At 40.1% G+C, this 27,048-nt stretch overlaps 1 protein-coding gene across 2 annotated transcripts; it reads left to right on the top strand.

The window, feature by feature from the left end:
* The first annotated feature begins 22,086 nt into the window (after positions 1-22,086).
* Positions 22,087-25,538, top strand: LOC122000782 (uncharacterized protein At5g41620-like). Of its 2 annotated transcripts, none has more exons than XM_042555237.1 (3): positions 22,087-22,803; positions 23,326-23,451; positions 23,682-25,538. In XM_042555237.1, the coding sequence occupies exons 1-3, from the start codon at positions 22,474-22,476 to the stop codon at positions 25,272-25,274; spliced, it is 2,049 nt and encodes a 682-aa protein (XP_042411171.1). In that variant the 5' UTR covers positions 22,087-22,473; the 3' UTR covers positions 25,275-25,538. The 2 variants fall into 2 exon arrangements, with proteins under 2 accessions (XP_042411171.1, XP_042411170.1); XM_042555236.1 differs by having other exon boundaries at positions 23,676-25,538.
* Positions 25,539-27,048: the final 1,510 nt, after the last annotated feature.

Below are 27,048 nucleotides of genomic sequence, written 5' to 3'. Positions count from 1 at the left end.
AAAGCGCTAGCTAGCTTCACGAGGAATCTCCTTCATATAAAAAAAAGCGTCTTTTATAATCATATTTGATTAAATTAAACACTCATTGGGCATCCTCTAGGTGTCAACGGGGGATTAGTTAATGACCAGAACATGTTCTTCGATAAGAAGAAAAATTATTAACAGTACGTATCCCAGTCTTATTATAATACTTTTCATGTTTTAGCTTTTTATTAATTTAGATATCGAGAGAGACACGTACTGGGCTTTTAATAGCTTGCCTGATGAAGTGTCATCGGCAGGGCTTGCACCAAAGTACACGCTGATATCAAATTGTCAACTGCCGCCAGCACTGGGATCAGATGTACATCAGATCTTCTTTGTCGCATATGAATTCCATTGCCATACACATGACACCTAAGGCTTTTTTTTTTTTCCCTTCATATCTTTTTAGGTGTTCATACAAGATAGTGTTAAGTGATTCATTGGCTGCGAAATCCTTTTTCTCCTCATTTTTCATGGAGTGATATACGATCACATGAAAAGGATGAAGCGGTAGAGGCCACGTAGCCTGGAACGGTTGAGCGTCAGGAGGCGGTGGAGATGATTGATTCATCATATGCCAAATTGGAGAAGCAAAACAAGTATTACTTCACAAAAAGCTTTGACAAAAGAAAACGAGCACACCCTGCGGGTATGTGCGGGTATGTCATGATAAAAAATGTATAATAGATGATGATACGGTGATAAAAATGATCCGTCAAGGATGAATCTAAGGGAGGGAAGCAATTGATATGGAGGTTAAAATCAAGATGGTCAAAGATATGAAATTATTGAATCACTAAAGTTAACCAAGTGAGTGGCAACGGGCCGATCGGGCATGGCCACCCACTTAGCGAAAGGAGGGCATAGGAATAGGTTGTCATTCGAAAGCTCGTCCGATCAAACTGCTCGTTCGGCCGGACGATAGGCAATGCCTTGATAGCCAGATAGCTAAAGAGAGGAGAACAGATGTTCACAACTGTGACAACCCTATAAGGGTTAGTCTGACCAAACCCGCTGTTCGACCATACGAGGAACAAGCTACTAAGCCGAGCGACCGTGGAGAATAACAGTCTCGAGCAATCGAGTGGGGAATCCCTGTCGAGTTGCTCACCCGCTCGACCAAACAGTGAGACTCCTTGCTTAGCTCATTATATCGTTCTGGGAGTTGGTACCGCTGATAACAGGTCATGGTTAGCTATTAAATTGTACGGGGGAAGTTTCCACTGTCATGTCAAGGATTTATACGCCCTGTTAAGGAATGTGTTAAAGACACTTTTCTGACTTGTCTTTTCATAAGAAAAATGAGAAAATGTGCATGCGCTTTGAGAAGCATGAACGCACGCTACAAGACCACTATATAAAGGGGATCCATGTACTGAAGGAGGTATGTGTTATTTGTGTTTACGTTCTTGTTGCTGCTACAGTTCTTTTTGTTTTTCAATGTTGGATAAACAATCTATTGCCGGAGATTTTTGTGGACTTAGCTGAGTTTAAAATTACAGAATTTAAATTCAGCTTAAAATAGAGATGACTTGAGCGGATAATCTCAGGCTGCCAGCAGGGGCTGATTTCTACTATGTGCAAAAGAGCGGCAGATTTGTGTTGCCGAGCGGGCAGATCGATCGAGCAACAGAGCAGCACTAGCAGGCGCAGTGGATCAGAAAGGTCGACCGGGCGGACAGAGAGAGGCAGACCGGGTAAAGTATGTTGGAGCAATCCCAATGGTCCGCGGGACCATATGTTTTGGTGTTTGGGCAAAGGGTTTAAGTTAAGTTTACCCTCGTTATTTGATATGTGTACTTGAGTTGTGCAGGACTGCAGGTGACACATGTGACTCAGGTTGACGGCTTTGGGTCCGGTGAAGGATGGAGCATCCGAGGGACCGTGGACAAGGCAGCAAGGACAAGGGCCGAGGGAAGCGACTTCGAGGCATACGCGAAGGATGGCATTGGGGACGAGCCGCGGGCTTGGATGCATCCGAGGGACGAGAGCCAAAGGAAGTAGGCTTGAAGGCAAGAGGTCAAGGCTGCAAAGAAGAGTCAAGTGAGTCGTGAGGGTCCGAGTGCGAGAGAAATGTACTCGGGATGGAAAACCCTAAGTTTAGGGTTGTACCAGTCGACTGGTACTGGAACCAGTCGACTGGTGGTGAGCACAGAAGCTTTCTGTGCCCAAAACGGCTGGGACCAGTCGACTGATAGATAGCCGTTGAGAGAGACGCTGGGTTGGCACCAGTCGACTGGTGCAAGGACCAGTCGACTAGTAACGGGCAAATCAGCAAGGCTGATTTCCCCAAGCTCTATAAGAGGGAGCTTGGGATGGCCGGTCAACCTGACGAAATTAGACTTGGTTAAAGCCTAATTAGTAGTCATCTAGTGCTCTAGCAATCCAAGTGTTCTTGATCGAGTTGTGGCGAGGTTTCTCCACCGACAAGGAGGATTGTGCTAGCCGGAGTTTCCGGGGACTAATCCACCGACGGATTGAGGGATCGTCCACCTTACGGACAGTCGTGGAGTAGGAGCATCATCTCTGAACCACGTTACATCGAACGTGTATTGGTTTGCTTGTTCTTTTCTTTGTCTTTAGCTTTCGTATTCGTAATTAGTATTTGTATTTCCGCTTGCGCACTAACGAATACGTAGGAAGCGAGTTATTGGGGGTGCCGTCTATCCAACCCCCCTTCAAGCCGGCCACCGATCCTCCAACAAGTGGTATCAGAGCGAGGACGCTCTCCGTTGGACTAATCGCCAAGGAAGCATAAGATGGTCGGATTTATTGTCCCTCCAAAATTTGAAGGAGGAAGCCTTGGGGACATCACGTATTGGATGATGAGGATGGAGGTTTACTTCGACACGGATTGGGACACCATGATGGTGGTAAATGAACCATTCGAAGTCCCTAAAGACAAGAAAGGGAAGAAACTCTGACCATGACATTGGACGGAGGAGCAAACGACACGATCGGAGGCAAATTAACACGATCGGAGGCAAATTCAAAGGTAATATCAATATTGATTGAAATTTTACCTTCTAACGTGATAAGTCGTGTAGGTGACTATGAGAACGCCCACGATTTGTGGAGCAAGGTGAAGATGGTTCTACGGGAAGAACCTAAACCTACACAAGAAGAAGAAGAACCCAAGGAGATGGGTTTAATTGCTCAAGTTGAGGAGGAGCAAACGGAAGTTGAGTCACGCTCAACATCCGAGGAGATAGAGGAGAAGGATGAAGAAATGCTATCCACTAGTGTGGATGAGGAGACATCCTCAAGGGTTGAAGAAAAGTCCAAGACAAGTGAAGAGGATGAAGAAGAGGTCTTGGAGGTCAACCTAGTGAGCACCTCCACCGAAGCAAAATCAAAAGATCACATTGTGTGCTTCGGGTGCAATGAAAGGGGGCACTACAAAAGTAGATGTCCTATGGGTAAGAAGAAGGTATCTCCTAAACCCATTCAAGTTAATTTAAACACTAACAAGGGTTGTAGGAATGAAGAAGCCCAAAGGAGGAGATTGCGCATTGTGTGTTTCACGTGTGGGGTGAAGGGACACTACCACACCAAATGCCCCAAGAAGGGGGAAATCAAGAAGCTTGCGCATCTAAAGAAATGGGAGAAGAAGAGGAGCTCAAGTCAAGGGGAAGCTTCAAGGGTAAGGGAGATATACCCTAACTTGAAGGTTAATTCAAATTTAAACTCCTCCATGCATGCTAGGAAAAATAATGTTAATCATTATATGCCCATGCAAAATTTTGGTTTTAGATATCATGATAGGAATAGGGTTAATGTAGATCAAAACCCTAGGAGGCCAATGCATGAAAAACCTAGAAATGGTAGACCTAAGGAGAACCAAGGCATTAATCCCAAGAAGGGGAGACATATGCCTAGAAAGGGTAGGTCTAGGAATGTCCAAGGTGGACATGTTGACTCTAGGTTTAGGAACCTAGAAAGGGAGAATCAAGCTTTGAAGGCAAAGCTTGATGGTTTAGAGAAATTCCTTAAGAGATTCACTATTGGATCTAAGGGATTAAGTATGGTGTTGGGTAGTCAAAGACCGAACAATGATATATCGGGCTTGGGATACCGATCTAGTTCCTCCAAGGCTAATAAGAGATCATATGCTAGGGTGGCAAATGATCATGGCAAGGGAGAGCCCTCCAAGGCTAAGGGAAAGTCTTATGCTAGGGTTGCATATGACTATGGCAAGGAAAAGCCATTGAATGGTAAGAAGAAATTAACCAAAGACAAGGTGTCCAAGGTTAAGAAAGTTACGTTTGTAGGCCAAGTGTCACCGGGGGTGGACCGATGTGGCCTAGTCATTGTGGATGAGTCACCTAGGGAGGTGACTAAGGCAAAGAGCTCTAGGGGGAGCTCTAAGAGTCAATTTGGGACCCATGGCCAATGAATCTCAGGTGGGTACTACTTGGGAGTCTAGAGGAGCCATGGAGTGTGCCAAAAGGTTTGGAGATGGATTTGAGTCTCAAACCCAGGGATTTGGCACACATGGTTTATGTTTCATGCAAGAAATATGACATTTGGGGTCATATAGCATGATAATTGATTTTGGATGTATAGATGCCATGTAAACCCATGCTAGGGATGCATTGTGGGTTGGTATGGGCAAATACATCAAAAGGAAGCCAAAACTAGGACTTTAGGTCAAGGTTCAATTGAACCATTTAGTTAGTTTTGGATTTTGTGTCAATCTTGAGATTGGTGATAGATACATTTTGTAATGTATTTTTCCCAAGTAGACAAGGGTACAATAGACCTCTCCACAAAATTTGGGAATTTTTGGAGGTCTAGAGAATTTCTGGTGCATTTCTGAAGTTGGCATAAAAAGGCTGATTTTTTCAGAAATAGGGTACCAGTCGACTGGTACAGATACCAGTCGACTGGTAACAGTATTTTCCGACCACAGAATGGTTCTGTAAGGTTGTGTCGAAGGGACCAGTCGACTGGCACTTAGGGCAGTCGACTGATACCAGTCTGAAACTGTTTTCAGCATTGGTTTGTGACCATGTCAACTCGCTTAGATGTATGGGATCCAAGGGGGATTAATACATGAGTTTAGGGTCAGTTTGGATGATAAGTTTTCAACAATTGGGATATTGTTGGAGAACTTTTTGGATGTTAGGCAAAGGGGGAGAAGTAAGGTTTAGTTGGGAAAACCTTAGTGCCTTTGCGTAGGGGGAGCCTTGGGATAGGTTCTTAAATTATTGAGGATGTAGATGATGCCTCATCTTAGCTCATTGTGATAGGTTCTAGCTCATTCTAGCCAGTTGTAAAAATCCTAGCTCATTGGGGAGCATAGGTGTAGGGGGAGCATTGGGATAGGTTCTTAAAAAGCCCTGTGGAAAAATCCTAGCTCAATGGGGAGCTTAGGTGTAGGGGGAGCCTTGTGATAGGTTCCAATGCTTGGTGCATTGTTTCGGCAGTTGCCAAGTGTGTAGCCTTGGCAACGTAAGTCCATTCGGCAGTTGCCAAGTGTGTAGCCTTGGCAACGTAAGTCCATTCGGCAGTTGCCAAGTGTGTAGCCTTGGCAACGTAACTCCATTCGGCGGTTGCCAAGTGTGTAGCCTTGGCAATGTAAGTCCATTCGACGGAGTAAGTCCAAGTGTGTAGCCTTGGCATCGTAAGTCCATTGTTTTTAGCATGTTTATTTGCTATATGTTTTCCCTAACTTAAACGTATTGCCAAACACCAAAAAGGGAGAGATTGTTGGAGCAATCCCAATGGTCCGCGGGACCATGTGTTTTGGTGTTTGGGCAAAGGGTTTAAGTTAGGTTTACCCTCGTTATTTGATATGTGTACTTGAGTTGTGCAGGACTGCAGGTGACACATGTGACTCAGGTTGACGACTTCGGGTCCGGTGAAGGATGGAGCATCGAGGACAAGCCGCGAGCTTGAAGCATCTGAGGGATGGTGGACACGAGCCGCGGGCTTGGATGCATCCGAGGGACGAGAGCCAAAGGAAGTAGGCTTGAAGGCAAGAGGTCAAGGCTGCAAAGAAGAGTCAAGTGAGTCGTGAGGGTCCGAGTGCGAGAGAAATGTACTCGGGATGGGAAACCCTAAGTTTAGGGTTGTACCAGTCGACTGGTACTGGAACCAGTCGACTGATGGTGAGCACAGAAGCTTTCTGTGCCCAAAACGGCTGGGACCAGTCGACTGATAGATAGCCGATGAGCGAGACGTTGGGTTGGCACCAGTCGACCAGTCGACTGGTAACGGGCAAATCAACAAGGCTGATTTCCCCAAGCTCTATAAGAGGGAGCTTGGGATGGCCGGTCAACCTGACGAAATTAGACTTGGTTAAAGCCTAATTAGTAGTCATCTAGTGCTCTAGCAATCCAAGTGTTCTTGATCGAGTTGTGGTGAGGTTTCTCCACCGACAAGGAGGATTGTGCTAGCCGGAGTTTTCGGGGACTAATCCACTGACGGATTGAGGGATCGTCCACCTTACGGACAGCCATGGAATAGGAGCATCATCTCCGAACCACGTTACATCGAACGTGTATTGGTTTGCTTATTCTTTTCTTTGTCTTTAGCTTTCGTATTCGTAATTAGTATTTGTATTTCCGCTTGCGCACTAACGAATACGTAGGAAGCGAGTTATTGGGGGTGCCGTCTATCCAACCCCCCTTCAAGCCGGCCACCGATCCTCCAACAAAGTAGTCGTCCGATCAGAGAGACAGAGAGCCGACCGTGCGAGTAGACAGGCCTAGCAACAGGCCGGTCGGGCGGATAGAGAGGCAGGTCGGGTGAGCTTGTGTCGGTCGGGCGAACAGACAAGTAGGTCGACCGAAGAAAAACAGGCCAGGTGAGAGGTAGACCGGTCTGGCGAGCAGACAGACCGGGTAATCAAAGAGACAGACCAGTCGAGCTGACCGAGGCCTGCGATTGACGCAGTTTCCTTGAAACAGATTCGCCCCACCTCCGGCAGTGCTTCGAGGTTTTCTCGGGTCGTTTGTTTCCCAGGATACAACCGTTGACAGTGATTCCACCAAGCACTAGTGGTCACGACGAAATGAGTGACACCCGAACACTATCACGGGCACTCTGCCGAGCAGGAGTTGCACGACAGAGGATGAGCTGTGAAGAAGATAAACACAGTAGCAAAAGGTTGGTTGTTCCACTTGGACAAATTTTGTCCCGACCGGTCCGACATTTGGCGCGCGCAGGTCGTGCCCGCACACAAGTCAACATGGTTTAGTGCAATCCGGACCTTTGATTTACACCTTCTTGCACACCCACGCGTGAAAGAGAGTCTCTCCCCATGCATTTGTTAACATCCTCAATGCATGTGAATCAATATAAACTAACCAACATGCCTTGAAACTTCCAATGTGAGACTAAAGTTAAATTCACAATAGAGCTTCTATCCTCTTCCACCTCTTCTCCATTCACACATATTCAATATTCACTGTCAGTGACTATCGGAGGGATAACGCTGGGGACCCCTTCCTAGCCTGACACTAACGTTCTTAGTTTTGTAGAGCGGAGAGTAGTTTTCACATGTCGTAGAGTCACATCCCCAACTAGTTATCTTCACCACCTTCGGACAAGATTAAATGAGATTTTTTTTTAATTTTTCATAAAGAAATCGAAGATCATTTTGTTGGGAATTAGTAGATCAGACAATGTTTAAAGTCTGAGTTCAATAAGTTGAGGTTTGTTTTCTTTTCAAAAATAGACAATCCGAGTGTGTTCAGTCTAGGAGTCGATGCATTCTGATTATATATAATGGATTTAATCTGTATTTTTTTCATTAACAATTTATGTTAGAGGGAGATCTAAAAGCTCCTTTCACGATTGTAGTCCAACATCTATGTATCTATATAGGGGCAATTTGTTGGACCGGTGTGCCCACAAGAAGAGGATGAATTATTCTATAATCAAAGTTAGAGAAAATCTTTTACTATTTAACCTAAGCAATGATACACAGTTAGTTAATCAACCAAGTATAACAACTCATAAAATAAAAAGAGGCAGAAAATTAATTGGTTACAACTTAAATAGTTGTTAATCCAAAGCAATTAAAAAACTCATTAACAGAATTCCTTCGTTGAAAGCGGAGTAGCCTCTTACATAAATTTAAAGCCCCCCAAAAAAAAAAGTGAATACAAGAGTTGTATTTGAGCTAGAAGACATCTTTTTTTATAGTGCTCTAAACACTTTTTATCATTAGCTTATGTGGCATTGGAGGCACCTTGGTTCAGCTTGAGGCCCCTCCAAATCAACAAACTCTATCCGATCAATGTTGATCTGTCCAACAACTCTAGACGTATGGAGGCGTCTACATTCCCTCTGAAGGGCCTCCAGTGAGTAGCCATTACTGTGGCTTAATTTTGCATGGAGGTGCCTCAGTTCAACCTAGGCGCCTCCTCGCCTTTTCATCTAAGGCACCTCCATTCCTTGGAGGCACCTCCGTGCCTCAGATTTGAGACAGCTGATCCAATGACTAATATCCTTGTTGGCTATCCACTTTTGCGCGCACCTTTCGGCCATCCAAAATTGAGTTTACCCGAACCAAACTTCATTTTTCTCTTTGAACAAACTTCCTCCCCGGCTTCTCGTTCCTCGAACGTCGCACATGCCCTTTTCATCCACCGGTGTACTTTCGTAGTACCTTATCCCTCAGATATACCGAACTCGTCGACTCGCTTTCCTTACCATCCTTTTCGCTAGTCGCATCTTCCGCTCAACTTATTGTGTTCCTAAGCTCTTGCACACTTAGACACAAGACATCAAACACAATAGAATCTAGCTTGACTTGGTTGACTACATCAAAACTAATCTGGAGTACTTATAATAATATCATACCATTATGAAGATATCTTAATTCTTTTGGTCCTAACAAAGATAAAACCGTTGTATCTTGGTGAGGAAGTGCCAGTAGGTCGGTTGGACCGAACAGTAAGAAAGTCCTAGTAGGTCAAAGATCAGATGACAACAAGTGGATAGGCTTGAGGGGGTGGTCCTTCATTTGAGGAGGTATTATTGATATCTCTTTGAGGCATTTTGGGTAAAGTCTAAAAATAAAATCATGAGGGCTTAGACCTAAAGTAAGCAATATCATACCATTGTAGAGATATCTTAATTCTTTTAATCTTAACAAAGATAGAGTCATATTATCTTGTGAGATGATTGTCATGTTTCATGAGCATCGTGTGCGGAGTAAATTTATCTTAACGAGATAATAGAGCTCAACTCTAACCTCAACTTCACTGAAACGAAGTAATACCATCATTTTATTCTCTCAGATCGCACCACTACTGGATCTCACACATATAACCTGTTAGTGCAGGGTGCACCAGAATCGAACCTGAATTTTGATGTTGTCAAAGGTTCAAATTAAGTTTTGTTGTGATCTAACTGTTGGGACCGAAAAGTAGCTAGAGGAGGGTGAATAGCTCTTCGTGTGCTCGTCGTTGGCGTTGCTCGTTTCTTTGATGGTATACAGCGAAAATATAAGAAACAAAAGCATACAACGCTAATAAGGATGGTTTACTTGGTATCCACCTCACAAGAGGTGACTAGTCCAAGGATCCACACCTACTCACGCACCCTCCACTATGAATAACACTCCTTTATGGTAACTACCAAAGGCGGAGAAGCCCTACAACACTCTCAATACAAGAAGAAGAAAGGGAAATACAAGATAGGCAAAAGCTTACAAGATGTACAATAAAAACCCTAACCCTAACTTCTTCTTCTTGTTTTTGATCCGCCTCTTGACTTGGAAAAGCCACCAAGAATCTTCAAGAACTGGCGATCTGGAGCTTGGAGAGAGCTATGGAGGTGCTGGAGAGTATCTGGAGTGAATCGGTGAAGTTTCTACCGAAGGAAATGAACGCCTGCGGCTTAAATCGACGCCAACAGTCGGATCCCGATCGATTGGATTGCTCCCAATCGATCGGGGAGGCTTTGGATCGATCCACGGATCGATCCAGAGCGCCTCTGTGCTCTCTGGAATAGCCTGGATCGATCGATGGATCGATCCAGGGCTTATCGCACATAAACAGCAGCTCCCAATCGATCCACTGATCGATTGGGACCTCTGGATCGATCCACCGATCGATCCAGAGGGGTTCTGTTCGCGGGGACTCACCGGATCGATCGGCCGATCGATCCAGATCTTCTGGATCGATCCACTGATCGATCCAGATCTTCTGGATCGATCCACTGATCGATCCAGATCTGCTGGATCGATCGGCTGATCAATCCAAATCTGCTGGATCAATCGGCTGATCAATCCAGATCTTGGTTTTTGCCCAAAACCAAGTCCAAAGCCCCCTAAACCAACATGTAGTCAACCATGACTTGTTGGTACATAAGACCTAGCATCCGGTCACCCTTGACCAGCTAGGACTCTCTCACCAAGTGTCTGGTCAATCCCTTTGACCCACTTGGACTTTTCCCTTCTTGCCAAGTATCCGATCAATCCCTCTGACCTTCTTGGACTTTTCTTCCTCGTGCCAAGTGTCCGGTCAATCCCTTTGACCTACTTGGACTCTCACCAGATGTCTGGTCAACCTTGACCCTTCTGGATTTCTCTTGTCTGGCTTCACTCACCAGGATTTCCCAATTGCCTAGCTTCACTCACTAGGTCTTTCACCTGGCTTCACTCACCAGGATTTTCCCTTCTGCCTAGCTTCACTCACTAGGACTTTCTTCTGCCTGGCTTCACTCACCAGGACTTCCTTCTGCCTGGCTTCACTCACCAGGACTTTCAGTCAAGTATCCAGTCAACTTTGACCTACTTGACTTTCCTTCACAATCTTAACTGGTCAACTTTGACCAAACGAGAATTGTATCAACAATCTCCCCAAATGAACAACTGCACCTGCATTGTCCATATCATCTAAACTCAATATATTGTCAAACATCGAAATCCAAACCAAGACTCAAGCTTGGTTAACCAGGTCAACCTTGACCTGAGGGATATTGCACCAACAATCTCCCCCTTTTTGATGTTTGACAATACCACCTGTTCAGTTAGGAAATTAGGCTAGTCACATAGCCTCAATTCCCTTCATGCCTGTAGGTAATGAAGGCATAAGTTAAACCCTTCATTCTCCCCCTATTGGCACACATCAACAACATGCCCTATCCTTGGGCATGCCCTATCCTTGGGCACACATCAACAATTCACTTGTTGAAAACTCTCCCCTTTGAGACTCTCCCCCTGAAGAGTTGCTCATCGTTGTTCACAACTTCACTCGTTGTTATCAACACGACAATAAAAGTCTCATACCGTTCATTATCCTTAACCCTACATTCTCCCATTAATGTAGTCAAATGCCCATCCAAGAGCATTTCTAACTTAAACCACTTGAACAATGAGGATATCCAATCCCCATTAAAGTTCAAATGCTCAACCTTGAGCATTTTCTCTAAAAGAAGGTTAACCACCTTCCAAGGTGTATGAAAAAATTGTCTTTAAAGAGTCCCTCCCCCTAAAGACATGGTGATAACTTCTGTCATTGCACCAACAATGACTTGGAATCCCTAAACCTTTAGGAAATCCAAATTTAGAAGTTTTGAGGTTTAAAAATTTAATATTGAAATCAACCTCAACCTAAACTTCAATTTAGTCTTTCTTAACCAATCTATCCTTGTTTTCAATATTAAAACACCATTTTTATGTATACACATGTATTTTGAGGGGTTAGAAATGGTTACCTAGACTAAAATAGGTTCAAAATACTGAAAATAAGCTTTCCCAGCCAAAATCAGCATCTTCAATCGATTGGAGTTGGGTTCTAATAGATTGAACTCTACTGAATCGATCCACTGATCGATTCAGTCTTCTTGGATCGATCGGCTGATCGATCCAGCGAGCTTCTGCTCGCGAGAAATGCCTTCTCAATCGATCGGCTGATCGATTGAGGCACTCCAATCGATCCACTGATCGATTGAAGGCCTGAAATTGCTGAAATTCAATTTCAGTCAATTTCAGAAACCCCTAGAAAATTCTACAAAATTTCAAAAATCATAAAAATTTGTGTAGACATTATTTAGGATATAATTTATCATGGAAAAATAGTTTTATATGAAAATACATCATATTTTCAAGGATTGACACAAACTTGAGAACTTGCAAAAACTTTAGTGTTTTCTTCAAGTTTGTGTCTAACTATTCAATGGTGATTACTATCAAAAGATAGCCTTCACCAAGGTTTTCCAAAATTATTTTAAAAACATTTTCAAAACCAATATCTCACCATGTTCCTTGGGCTTAATGCACATGACTTGTACATTAGCTTTCCCAATGATGGGAAAACACATAACTATGTGTTTTGATGAACTTAAAACACAAAGAAATGCACTAAATCAACATGTTGAGTTTTGTTCATCATCCTAACATCTCACTTGTATTTATTGTAGACAAAACACATACAAGTCATTTTATAAGTCTTTGTGAGATGTAAAATTTGGTTTTGCCCTAATCTAGGGATCATACATATCTATCTAGGCATTTTGTGGATATTGAACATCCACCTAGGATGTCACTTGTTGACTTGTTGATAAATGTCATTTGTCCTCAATTTTAAGGAAATAAGCATAATGCATGATAATTTTATGACATACATCAAAAAGAAATAATTTTCAAAAGAAAATTTTCTCATAACTACATGATGTATGTATAGCATGACATGATATTTTTGTATTTTCATGATAAGGCATGAGTGCAAAAATAAAATATGATGTCATGGCATATAATGAGCAAACAATCATGGCAAAGTCTAGAATAAATAAAATACCTAGATTACCTATCTAGGTATCGTTAATCTTAGCTAATCCTAAAACTTAAACCCTAGATTGCCCAAAGTGCTTCAAGAGAGTGCCAAAACTTAAATGGACATTTCTAATTCTCTTGATTAATTTATGCCAATTGAAATTAAGCTTATTCCACAAATGTTGGCATATTTTATTTTTCCACAAGAGTAGCACTTTAAATTAAGGCTCAAATTACCTTTAATTTCCTAAGAACATACCAAAATCCCAACTTGGTAGGTCTTATGATTTTCCAATATGTGCTATTTTAAAATAAAACCAAAACTTCTCAAATTTGGCACATTTTACTCTTTCAAGGAGTAAATCATAAATCCATTTCTTTTTCAAAAGTTTATAATAACTTTGAAAATGCTCCTTGAGTATCAATTTCTTCAAAGTTGGGTTAACTACCCTTCTTTTAGAGTTGGCACTCTCTAACCCATCTATGGGGTAGAGAAGATGCTCTTAGGAAACCAAAACATATTGGTGCTCCTTGGATGCTTTAGGTATTCACTAGGGATAACTTCCCTAGATACCTTCCTAGTGACCTTGTTTGGCTTCTTAGAAGCCTTGGTCACTTTTTCTAGATCAACCCTAGGGATTGCTTCCCTTGTGACCTTGTTAGTGACTTTCTTAGACTTCTTAGAAGTCTTAGTCACATTTATTGCAAAAATACTCTTAGGAATAACCTTCCTAGTATTTTTGACTTGACCACTAGACCTAGGGTTGGTTCCATAACTATATGGAACCCTATGGTAAGAGGGCACATCCTTCTTAGCCTTGGGTTTGTATCCCAAACCTCTATGGTCATTAGATGACCTTTGTGCTCCTAGACCTAGGCTATGCTCATTTTGCCCTTTTAGGATATTTTCCATCCTTTTTAGGGTCTTTTCCATTTTATCAAGTCTTGACCTCAAGACTTGATTTTCTATCATTAAATCCTTAGATTTTGATTTTTCATTACACCCATGAGCATTTTTTTTTCTAGACTTATAACTATGGTCCTTAGTGTGATTGCCTAGATTTTTATCTATCTTTCTAATCCTAGGTGTGGTAGTCTTAGCATGATAAGCTACATGATTTTCTTTAATTTTATCATGCCTCCTATTTTCATGGTAAATAGCATTAAAATGATATAAACTTGAATTAGCATACTTTTTACCATTATGCAAGGGAATAGGCTCAATGAAAGTTACCTTTCTTTTCACCTTAGAGGCTCCCCCTTGAATTGAGCTTCCTCCTTGAGCTTTGACCATCTTCTTCCCCTTGGGGCATTGACTTCGGTAATGCCCCTTTTGATTGCAAGAGAAGCATATAATATGCTCCTTGCTCTTCTTTGTATTGAGGATGGTCTCCTTGGGCTTCACCTTGCCCTTTTGTGCCACTTGGCCCTTCTTCTTGACCAATTTAGGGCATTTACTTTTGTAATGCCCATGTTCCCTACATTCAAAGCATATGATATGATTTTTATTATTAATTGAAATGTTTATACCTTTGCTTGTAAGGGTGGCATCTTCTCCTTTTGATCCGAAGGTAGAAGCTTCCTCTTGATCCGAAGATATTCCTCCATTCGATTTTGCTTGACTTGCGGAGGTGGAAGCTTCTTCATCCTCATCTTCTCTTGACCCGGATGTGGAGGATTCTTCTTACTCTTGCTCCGGTGTCAATGAAGATTGCTCCCCCTCAGTCCTAGAGGTGGAGGCTTCACCTTCTTCTTCATCCTCTTGTACATGAAACAAGGAATATGCTTCTTCCTTGCTCTTTTGATTGCACTCCTTTGAGGATGAAGCTTCTTGGACTTCCTCTTCTTCGGAAGTTGAGCATCTCTCAACTTCGGAGTCTTCCTCTTGATCTTGCTCCAATGAGTCGCCCTCTTTGGATTCCTCTTGATTCGGTACAGTGGAGGGTTCTTCATGGATTGTTGTCAATTTGCTCCAAAGCTCCTTGGCATCGTTGAATTCTCCAATTTGAGCCAAAATGTGGCTAGGCAATAAGTTGACCAAAAGCTTGGTCACTTTATCATTTGCCTCGCTCCTTTGAATTTGCTCCAAGCTCCATTTGCTTTTCTTGAGAAGCTTGCCCTTGGAGTTTGTTGGAGCTTTGAAGCCTTCCATTAGAGCAAACCATTGCTCTATCTCCATCATAAGAAAATTTTCGATTCTTGATTTCCAAGAATCGAAGCTTGTGGATGTGTACGGTGGAGCCACCCTTATGTCAAATCCAAGTCCATCTTGGAATTGCATCTTGAAGTTGAGCTTCTTAAAATCTTTGACTTTTGATGAATTTGCTTTAACTTCTTCACCCTCTAGCTTTGCTTGTTTTGTTTGCCCCTTCCGGCGATGATTCCGGTGAAGAGCGACCTTGCTCTGATACCACTTGTTAGAACCGAAAAGTAGCTAGAGGGGGGGGGGGGTTAATAGCTCTTCGCGTGCTCATCGTTGGCGTTGCTCGTTTCTTTGATGGTATGCAGCGGAAATATAAGAAACAAAAGCATACAACGCTAACAAGGATGGTTTACTTGGTATCCACCTCACAAGAGGTGACTAGTCCAAGGATCCACACCTACTCACACACCCTCCATTATGAATAACACTCCTTTATGGTAACTAGCAAAGGCAGAGAAGCCCTACAACACTCTCAATACAAGAAGAAGAAAGGGAAATACAAGATAGGCAAAAGCTTACAAGATGTACAATAAAAACCCTAACCCTAACTTCTTCTTCTTATTTTTGATCCGCCTCTTGACTTGGAAAAGCCACCAAGAATCTTCAAGAACTGGCGATCTGGAACTTGGAGAGAGCTATGGAGGTGCTGGAGAGTATCTGGAGTGAATCGGTGAAGTTTCTACCGAAGGAAATGAACGACTGCGGCTTAAATCGACGCCAACGGTCGGATCCCGATCGATTGGATTGCTCCCAATCGATCGGGGAGGCTTTGGATCGATCCAGAGCGCCTCTGTGCTCTCTGGAATAGCCTGGATCGATCGGTGGATCGATCCAGGGCTTATCGCGCATAAACAGCAGCTCCCAATCGATCCACTGATCGATTGGGACCTCTGAATCGATCCACCGATCGATCCAGAGGGGTTCTGTTCGCGGGGACTCACCGGATCGATCGACCGATCGATCCAAATCTTCTGGATCGATCCACTGATCGATCCAGATCTGCTGGATCGATCCACTGATCGATCCAGATCTGCTGGATCGATCGGCTGATCAATCCAAATCTGCTGGATCAATCGGCTGATCAATCCAGATTTTGGTTTTTGCCCAAAACCAAGTCCAAAGCCCCCTAAACCAACATCTAGTCAACCATGACTTGTTGGTACATAAGACCTAGCATCCGGTCACCCTTGACCAGCTAGGACTCTCTCACCAAGTGTCTGGTCAATTCCTTTGACCCACTTGGACTTTTCTCTTCTTGCCAAGTATCCGGTCAATCCCTCTGACCTACTTGGACTTTTCTTCCTCGTGCCAAGTATCCGGTTAATCCCTTTGACCTACTTGGACTCTCACCAGATGTCTGGTCAACCTTGACCCCTCTGGATTTCTCCTCCCTGGCTTCACTCACCAGGATTTTCCAATTGCCTAGCTTCACTCACTAGGTCTTTCACCTGGCTTCACTCACCAGGATTTTCCCTTCTGCCTAGCTTCACTCACTAGGACTTTCTTCTGCCTGGCTTCACTCACCAGGACTTCCTTCTGCCTGGCTTCACTCACCAGGACTTTCAGTCAAGTATCCAGTCAACCTTGACCTACTTGACTTTCCTTCACAATCTTAACTGGTCAACTTTGACCAAACAAGAATTGTATCAACAATCTCCCCAAATGAACAACTGCACCTGCATTGTCCATATCATCTAAACCCAATATATTGTCAAACATCGAAACCCAAACCAAGACTCAAGCTTGGTCAACCAGGTCAACCTTGACCTGAGGGATATTGCACCAACACTAACAAGTTAACTAAGTGGTCAAACTGTTTATTCAACCGGGAAAGTCTTAGTAGATCGTGGAAGCCAGGCAGGAAGTCCAAGTGGCCCGAGAGGACCCGATACTTGGTAGGGAAGCTCGATAGGTTTGGAGGACTGAAGATCAAGGGAAAGTCCTAATGAGCCGATCTGATGCTAAGTGTCAAAGTCCAAACAGGTCTGGAGGACCAATGTTTGACAGGTAGGTTGAGGTAAGCAATTGGAGAGGAGCGACAGTGAGGTCGTGTTCCAGAAAGGAACAAATTCTAGGTCGCTGATCTAACTGAAGAAATCGGAAAGGTTTCCAAGTTGAGATCAAAACAGTATTACTTTCAAATACTAGTCATGCATCATATAACTTTGTTAACCTTTGTTTTGCATGGATATATATATATATATATATTATTTAACTTTGTTTTGCAAGAAGAGGCCTGTTTAATTGACCAAATCAGGAGATCAGTCGACCAAACCAGATCGACTCATACCATAGATTAGATCATAGCAGGACAAAGCAGAGTTTGATCAAAGCTTGATCGGTCGACCAAACTAGTAGATCGGTCGACCGAACCTTGATGATATGACACTGAGCGTAGATTCGATCAAGCTGAAGCAAAGAAGGAAGTCAGGTTAATCGGTCGACCAAACCCGGGGATCAGCCAACCGAACGATCATCTAATTAATGAAACATTAAGTGTGAATCTCAACGAACAGGGAAAGTTCACTGTTCGATCGATCGAACAAGGTGATCGCTCGATCAAACCATTAAAGCTCATAAATGTGCGAAGATTGGATCCGAGCAAGGGAAGAAAACATAAGGTTCAGTCAATCGATAGGAAGTTCGATCGACCGAACTAATCAGTCGATCGAACGATTTATCAGTCGATCGATCAAGGCTTATATAAGCAAAGTTTGAGGTCCGAGGCAGATCATCCATTTTCAAGTCAATGTCGTGCAAAGTTCCTGTTCATTATGCTACTCTGCGCTTCACCTTCACAAATAAGCTGCTCCATCCAAAAGTGCCGACCAAGCTTCATCTTCTACCTAGTGTCGGTATAACTTTTGTTTAAGATTGCATTATTTTAATTTCCAAAAGTTAATAGTGTGTTACTATCTTACATTCTTTATATTGTACACATTGCTTCTTTTCAAAAATTTTGGAAAGAAAAATTTTAGTAGATTATCAAATGGTGCGATCAAGGATTGCAAGTCTTAGAGTAGAAGTTGACTTAGACTCCGAATCAAGTAACTAAAACGTATGTGTTCTTTACGTTTCGCTACACTACTCTTATTTTTACGAGAAAAGGAAAAATTTTTAATATGTAATATTCATTCCTCTTTATCATATCTTTCGATCCTTCGTAACCGACCGTACATCCCATAGGAATATATATATATATATATATATATATATATATATATATATATATAAACACATACAAGTTACGGGCTGAGAAATTTTTGATGGCTCACAGAACGCCCAATAATTCATGCAAACCCACGTTTGTAGTTTAAGTCCCATCAGCTAAAAAAGTTTTGTTTTGCCGGAAGAAATAACTCGTAGATAATTTGCTTTCTGTCGTCTGACTGACAGTATCTGTGTTTTTCATTTGGAATCCTATTAAATTATCATTTAATACTCGGTTCAACTATAACTACGGCGTGTCCCATATCTAAGCCTCTACTTCTACGAAAATTAATTTGAAGCCTCGATGAGATTAATTGCTCCACCTCAAAGTCTCTGTTTTTTGGGGCTTTTGGAATGATACAAGCAAGCTTCATGTGTGGCCTTATCCTTCCCTTACGTGGTCCTACCAATACCATGGACTGCTGTTGCATTAGCTAGTTTAGTCATCCAACAGAATTTTCTATAAATCCTTGTGCGTTGTGCTACGTGTTGCTAACCGTATTGAGCTCTGAAGAAATCAACGTCTACAGAAAAAAACAGCTATTAAACCTATAAATTACTCGAAGCTACTGCATGCCTTGGCAGCTGGGTTGGGAATTCTCGGACAGTGGGCAGCGATTGACTAGTAAGGGAGCGGGACAGTGTCGCGCATTGCTGCTAGCTGAGTGTTCATTCATCCGATACGAGTCGTTAACTTCCAGATGCAGCAAAAGATTTGTCTTCGGGTGGTCAGCGATGGTCACTGAGGTAGAAATTAAAGAGCATGGGAAAAGGGATCGGTAACAGATTTTGAGGATCCGTTCTCAAAATCTTTTCTATCACTTCGTTGCAGCTTTCTCAATGTGACTGCTGCAGTAGGAGAGGTCTCAATTGGGCATGATTTTAAAAAAAAAATGAAAAGAAAAAAATAAAATCTTTATTATTATTATTTTTAAGTTGAACATTTCTCTCGTATTTTCCAAAACAACTAGTGATTCATAAAAAGTATTACTATTAATAAATTTGAGATGGAATCTCAAAGGGTATCTGTTAATTACTTCAATCTCTCTTTTATGTGATAAAAAGGTGATTCGTTTGTCTTTAGTCCCTAGTGCTCTTGTCAATCTGTCCCTAAGTTAACACGGAGGAAATAAATCATGGGTGACTATTAATTATTAATGTAAATAATCAAGATATGAAAGAAATTATATTGAGTCACACTGAATTTCGACCTAAAATCTCATATAATAATATTCTATATTTTAATCATCGCACTCCCCGAAGAAATCTCAATCCCTCTTTTATGCACGTTGTTATTGTTGAACAAAGTCCGATTTATCGGTCTTTTAGATAGTGAAGTGACATTTCATTCTTTACTACCTGCTTATTAGTTTTTGTCCGTAGGAAAATTAAAAGGACAATTTCAGGAACAAGATACGGACTGGACTCGGATGTGATGGCGAGTGATATGAAATAAGAGAGCTGTTTTTTCCACCCCGCATCTGACACACACACCCCTCTCCTTCTCCCCTCTCTCCCTGCCAAAAGACACATGTACCCTCCTCTTCCATTTTTTTTATTTTATTTAATTTTTATTTAGTTTAATTTTTTAATTAATTTTGTTTAAAAATAACTCTCAGTATATTTTAAATTTTATTTTTTAATTAATTTAATTTATTATTTTTATCAATACTTATTTTTTCAGTTTTATATAAATTTTATTTAGTTTTTAGTTTTTATTTTTTAATTAATTTAATTTATTATTTTTTTTCATAATACTGTTATTTTTTTAATTGATTTTTTTAAATTTTATTTTTTATTGATTTTTTTTTGTTAATCAATTTTTTTTATCATTTTTTATCAGTTTTATTTTTTTAATATTTTTTTATATGTTTATAATTTATGTTTATTTTTAGTTTATATTTAAAACTAACAAAAATGCTAATAATTAATAGTGAACACATTCATAACTTAGGAATAAAAATAATTTTTTCAAATGAAGAGTACATGTAATAATAAAAAAAATATGAAAATATATAAAAATAAAAACCTTAATCAAAATTGCCTCCAAATTCTTTTCCCTGATTAAAGAAATAAAACTAAATAAATATTTAAAAAAATAATAAATAAAATTAATTAAAAATAAAACAAAATAAGTATTTAAAAAATAATAAATAAAATTAATTAAAAATAAAACTTAAATAAAATTTAAAAATATAAGTATTAATAAAAAATAATAAACAAAATTAATTAAAAAATAAAAATAAATAAATTAAAAATATATATAAGTATTAATGAAAAATAATAAATAAAATTGATTAAAAAATTAAAATTAAATAAAAATTTAAAAATCGTATGAATGAAAAAATTAATAAATAAAATTAAATTTAAAAACAAAATTAAAAAAATCAAAAAAAAATCAAAAAAGATAGAGGGGCAGAACGGACATTTAAAAGGGGGAGAGAGAGGGGGGAGGGGAGGTGCGCGTGTGGGGGGAGGGGGGAAAAGCAATTTACATGAAATAATATTAACGATTCCAACTGAATAAAGTTCTTGAGTGTTGTACGCTATTCCGTATTTTAATGAAAGAATTTTCAGGTTATTTGGTTAGGGATTTTTTTAATTTTTAATTTTGGACAAATCACTTATTTTCAAATCACCTATCCAAATTTAAAGATAACAAAATTATATATCCGATATTTATTTTACGCTTTTTATTCTCAATCGATTCGATTAATACATTGGTAAATCTATTTAACTCGATTGAAAATAAATTTTAAAAAATCATTAATTTTAATATAGTGAGTGTCTGAATATAATTAAAAAAATTAAATTAACACATAAAATCCACTTCTATGTCATTATGAGATCTCTAAATTTAACCACCGAGATAAACCTAAAGAAGTTGGAATAATATATAATTAAATTATATGTGTTCGTCTAGTTCTCCTGGCTATCCTTAAATATCATTTTCATACCTTATATTAAGAGTAATAATTTTTTAAATACAAATTATTTTTTTTTGACATATTCATATTTAAAAAATTATTTTTCTTGATATAGCGTATGCAAATGATATTTAAGGGCATGAATATAATCTTGAAAACTATACGATAAAATGACAATATATTATATGGGTGCATGTTATTCCATTCTCTCATTCCATTGGTCAGATTTAGTCGAAATCAAACCAAAATCAATTGATGAACCTAATAGCTTGGAATGACAAACTTCATTTTTTTAAGCATATTGAAAGTCATAGTTTTTAAAATACAAATTAAATTTTTTAATCAAATACTACATTATAATAATTGATTTAGGATGTTACTAATGAACATATTCTAATCAATTATTACACTGTAATAATCAATTTGGAGGGGTAAAAACAAAATTAGGTACGTAATTTATTAATTTTAAAATTTATTTATGTGATTCAGTAATTGATCGTTTCTATTTTTTAAAATAAAATATTTTTGTTTTATGAATTTAAATATATTAAAAAGTTAATTGGAAAGATATCTTTTTTACTTTTATTTTATAAAAATAAATGTATATTAATAGACTAATAGTCACTTTGCTTAAGTTTTTTTTTCATTTCCTCCTATGAATTTTGATAAATTATATTTTTAGCTTACTCCTTTATAATCTTTTTTGTTTCAAAAGGCTCCTTAAATTATCATATGTCTGTACTTCTTTCTCTTATTACTTTTATCTCTTGGCTACCCATTAAGATTTTTAATTTCATATTATTTTTTGAACATGTATAAAGTTTGGAGAGTAAACTATGATTAATCAAAACTTGAAAAGTAAAATGAAAAAGTTAACAACCGCGAATGCCTAAGCCAACCAGTATTCTCTATGATACTGTTGTTAACAACCAATCCATTCACACCACTAAATATTAATTCTCTCGCCGAGAACCACAAGGCCTAAGCCAACTGTGTCCTCACCCTCAAAAGTTGCATTTCGAAGCTGTCGGGACTTGTTGGATCACCCTCTCAGCTTGCACACCAATTCGTGGCATTTTAAAATTAAAGCCTGGGAAGCACACCCTCCTCTCGGTTCAGTTCCCACTGGATTTACTGCTCATCGCTCGTATTCCCCTGAAGTGGAGAAATAGTTGTTGTGGCAAGCAAACTCCGCTTCTTTAAGCTAATAAAGGCTCCATCTTGGATGTACTACTTAGGATTCTGCCTGCTTCAGAAGCAGCAGGAGAAGTCGGGAGGGCATGCTAAGGGCAAGAGCGTGTGGCTCCTACTTGTGCTCCTGATGGGGGAAAATTTTGATTTTTGAGGAAAAGAGAGACGGGCGAGTGTGGGGGGCCATGGAAGGGGGAATGGCTGTCGCAGGTGATGACGAGGGCAGCAGCGGAGTTGGAAAAGAGGAGTTTTTAGGGGTAAAGCTGAGGAGAGGGGTCGCAGTGGAGAAAAAGGGCGGCCTTTGCACTCCGGTACCCGCCTGGAAGTTGGGAGCGCTCGGCTCTTCCGAGAGCGAACCGAGCGAGCCCAAGAGGAGTTCGGTGTCGGCGCGGAAGCTTGGAGCGAACCTATGGGAGAACCAGGACTTGGTGCCCTACGCAGCGACGAGCCGGAGACGCGACAAGCTCCGACGACAAAGGGAAGGGAAGGCGATTGATGACGGTCTTGACAACCGGGTAAGTCTCGTGATTCATAATGCTGTTTAAGTGTTCGACTTAATGCCTTTCTTGATGATTTTTTTTTCTTCGATAGTTTTTGCCGAGATTATTGATTATGAACTGATTTTATGCACATCTCTGTGACTACGAATGAAATCTTGCCAACTAAAAAACGAGAAAACATTAAATTTTCTCCTCTGATTCATTTTCCTTCACGATTTCAGCATGAAACTAGAAGAGGCGGTGAACCTTCGTGGTGTATTGGGCTTGCCTTTTTTGTGAACATATAAGAAGATCATTTATTAACTCATGAAATAAGAAAACAGTTAGCTTCTTGATTTTTCCCATTACATGCAAGAAGCCAAGAACTCCAGCTGTTTCGACCACATAGTCATTACCATATCCTGTACCTATTAACTTCAGTACATTTTTGAGCAGTTTGTAGATTATTACTGTGGCGTGAGCTTTGTATTACAGCCTTCTTAGAAACTTATTGAGATGTAGTTACTGTCCATGAACTTATTTTGTTTTTTATTACAGCTTGAAAATGCAAGTAGTTTGAGGCGGCATGTTGCAGCTTCATTAGTAAAAAATTACAAATTGAACGAGAGAAAACCCCGAGCTGTGGAACTTGCATCTCCTGCAAGTTACAGTAGTTCCATGAAGGTAAAAGCATGCTTTTAACATTTAATTGGGCTCTTTTGGAGGTCATGGTCGAAATTTTACCCTTGTTTCAATACAATGCATGACTAAGAGCATTATGCTATTGTGTCACTTATGTCTCTCAATTCTTAGCATGTTGCATATATCCTATGAAGCTGGCTGTGCATTTTAAAATAGAACTGCAGCATGTGATGTCTCAAAGGTTGTATCTATTAATATCTGTCCAGTTGCAGTTGGCTGCAATTAGTCAAGCTACGCCTTGCAGTCTTCTGGATCTCAAGGGGAAAAATGGCGAGGCACGATATGGTCTCAGAACATCAACAGAATTGTTGAAACTACTAAATCGAGTTTGGAGCCTGGAAGAACAGCATGAATCGAATGTATCATTGGTGAAAGCATTGAAGGTGGAGCTAGAGCATGCACAAGCACACATTCAAGAACTGATGCAAGAGCATCATCTATATCGTTGTGAAATGGATGATCTAATGAAGCAACTTGGAGATGACAAACTGATTAGGAAGAACAAAGAGCAGCAGAAAGTGAAAGAAGCAGTACAGTCAGTTAGAGATGAGCTTGAAGATGAGAGACATCTTAGAAGATGCTCTGAAAGTCTTCACCGAAAACTAGGAAAAGAGTTGTCCGAAGTGAATGCTGTGTACATGAACGTTTTGAAAGATCTGGATACCGAGAGAAAGTCATGTGGCCTTTTGGAGGACCTGTGTGATGAATTTGCAAAAGGCATTACAGATTATGAGCAAGAAGTCAGGGAGTTGAGCCAAACAACTCCTAGAGATTGCTGCCATAAAGTAGATAGATTGGTACTTCATATTTCAGAAGCTTGGCTCGATGAGCGAGTTCAGATGAATATTGCTGAAGCTCAAGGAGATTTAGCTGAAAAAATAACAGTTGCAGACAGACTAAGAAATGAAATCGAATCATTTCTTCAAACTCGAAAAGCTAGTGCCTTGTGCAGTAATAATGCTTACGATGATAAGAGACACTGTAACTTACGGCGTCAATCTCTTGAGTCTGTCCACTTAAATGGGGCTACCAGTGCACCTCATGATGCTGATGATGAAGATGAATCTGTGGCAAGTGATGCACTCTGCTTTGAGCTCAATGTGAGTTCTCGTAACCATGGAAGCCATGACCAGCTGAAACACATTAACCAGAATGTATTAGAAAAGCTGGAAACTCGAGGAATGACTACTTCACTGGGAGAAAAGATAGGCCCTTCAGACTGCAATGAAAATTTATCAGACTTGCGCATCCAATATAACCAATTAATTGACAAAGCAAAGCTATCTGTAAACAGAATTCAGCTATTGAACAGAATGCAGGAAGTACACTTTCCGACAGATGATGAACAAGCAAAAATTGAAGTTGATCCCACTGAGACAAGCAGATCACTTAAATCTGATTGTTATCATTCTCAGGAACGCAGACATGATACAGAGCAGAATTTGTCTCACATGAATGGTTCAAAGCATCAGACTGATAATCCAGTGAAAAATCTTGCAACAGTATCTGGATGTGGTTCAGTGGATCATGGCACATGCCGTGAAGATTCTCACATGTTATGGAAGTCCCAAATTGCTTCAATTGGGGACTCTGATTTTGGAAATGTCCATCAGACAAATAGCCCAGTTCCGCAGTGGAAGCACCAGCAAACGCCGTATCTAGCTGAGTCTTCCTCCAGACTGGCACGCGGTGTAAAAGAAAGCACCTTGAAGACAAAATTGCTGGAAGCAAGATCAGAGGGAAAACACAGTCGTTTGAAGACCATAAAGCGCGCGCCCACAGTTCGAATAAAGCACCGGGGATGAACTCATGTCAGTGTCGTTGTCAAAAGACTTTACATCCTTAGAAATTATGTTAATCCCGCAATGAAATTGTGAATGCCTGCTGGTTCATTGCTCTGATTGTTCTTACTGATATTGGTGCTATATAGCCTTGGATGGCATTTACCACTATAATGAGGGATTTCTTTTTGGTTTTATGTTTCATGTATTAATTACTGATCTTATCAAATATGTAGAAGCATTAGCAGTCGAAATGCTGAAGTAGATTTGAGGCAGTGGCAGTCTCATAGGAAGGCGATATGCATGCTTGAAATTTGGATGACTTTGGCTATAGTTCTCGGGGAAAATTAATATTGTGGTCAATTAAATCTATCAGGCATAATTTCCTTGGTTGCTTTTTTGTTTAGCATGCAGATTCAATCAATGGGAGGCCCTAAGATGCAATTAAAATTTCTTCTACAATATTAAGTAAAAGCAACCACAAAATTGTGTTACACGGAAACTACAATAAAGGCTAGAGTATGTAGACGCATGTGCTTACTGTCAAGTTTGTCATCCTCCTTTTTCTGCCAAACATTGTCTGAGATACTGTCAGTATCATAGGGCAAATGGCGATGTTATTTGAAGAGCGTCCAAGTCCAGCCTGAGGAAATGAAGAAGGTGATCAATAATTTATAAATGCTATAGTATCAACTTAAAAAAAAATAAAAATAAATTGCTAGACTTGTGTTGTGTCATGCTGTTTCAGTTCATACTATTTAATTTTCTGAATCCCTCTCGAGGTGGCATTGCCATTCAGTGCCTTTCACAGCAGGCTATCCATCCAACTCACGGAGAAGGAAGGAATAGTCTTGCAGGCAGTTTGGAGGCGCAATAATACCCTCCGTTGTCCTTTACCTTGGGTATCGAATTTCTTTATCCCCATTGTTTCTCGGTCAGATAATAGTGTGGTCGGTCTAATGTTTTATTCAGTACCGAGCGGCATTAACTACATCTTTTTAAGAATTGAGTTGCGATATTGAATGCATAGTGAAGTTTGCACCTTCTGAGTTCCATATCCGCAAGTATTTCTGGATCTTTTGTGTTTTTGGAGTAGCATCAATGAAAATTTCTCATTGACTAGCAAGTTGGTGAAATGTGTCATGTTCAATAAATTCCAAGAGCGAGAAGGTTTTACTTCGTAAAGATCAAAAAATCACAGTAATTTATATATATGGTTGTTAACCCATGAAAGGAAGGGATATATATTTAATTGTTTGCAAGGAAAATCAAATCTCTACCTTTGTTTTGTTCTTCTTTCACGTTTGAACCTTCCGATTGTTTGTTCTGATCTTTGAGACTGACATATCGACTCCACCTGCCAGAACAATCCATCGGTAGTAGTTCTGCTATATCAGACAAATCCAGTGGGCCGACCAGCGTTTTATCACCAGACTACCATTTTTCTAGGCTCGACTGTGATACAATTCTATCATTCGGGTCGGTCGAGTCGGATCGGATACAGTCGGATCTGTGACTGTTTTAATAGCTGCACTAGAGTTGGCTTATTCATTAACATAGTTATTATTAAATTAACCATGGGTGAGCATGGCGAACTGTAACTCACCTGCAAGTACACTGGGGGAGGCGTAGGTTTTACATGTATATAAAATAATTCCATTATATATATTTAACTTTTTTTAAAATTAATATTTTCTTAAATAAAAAGATTATATACTTTTCAGGATCTAAGTTTTTAAATTTTGAATACTATAACTTAACAGAAAAATCTCAACTCTAAATAAAAATTTTATTAACT

This window comes from Zingiber officinale, chromosome 7A (assembly GCF_018446385.1).
Source record: "Zingiber officinale cultivar Zhangliang chromosome 7A, Zo_v1.1, whole genome shotgun sequence".
Classification (NCBI taxonomy): domain Eukaryota; kingdom Viridiplantae; phylum Streptophyta; class Magnoliopsida; order Zingiberales; family Zingiberaceae; genus Zingiber; species Zingiber officinale.
This window is presented reverse-complemented; position numbering and strand designations above follow the sequence as displayed.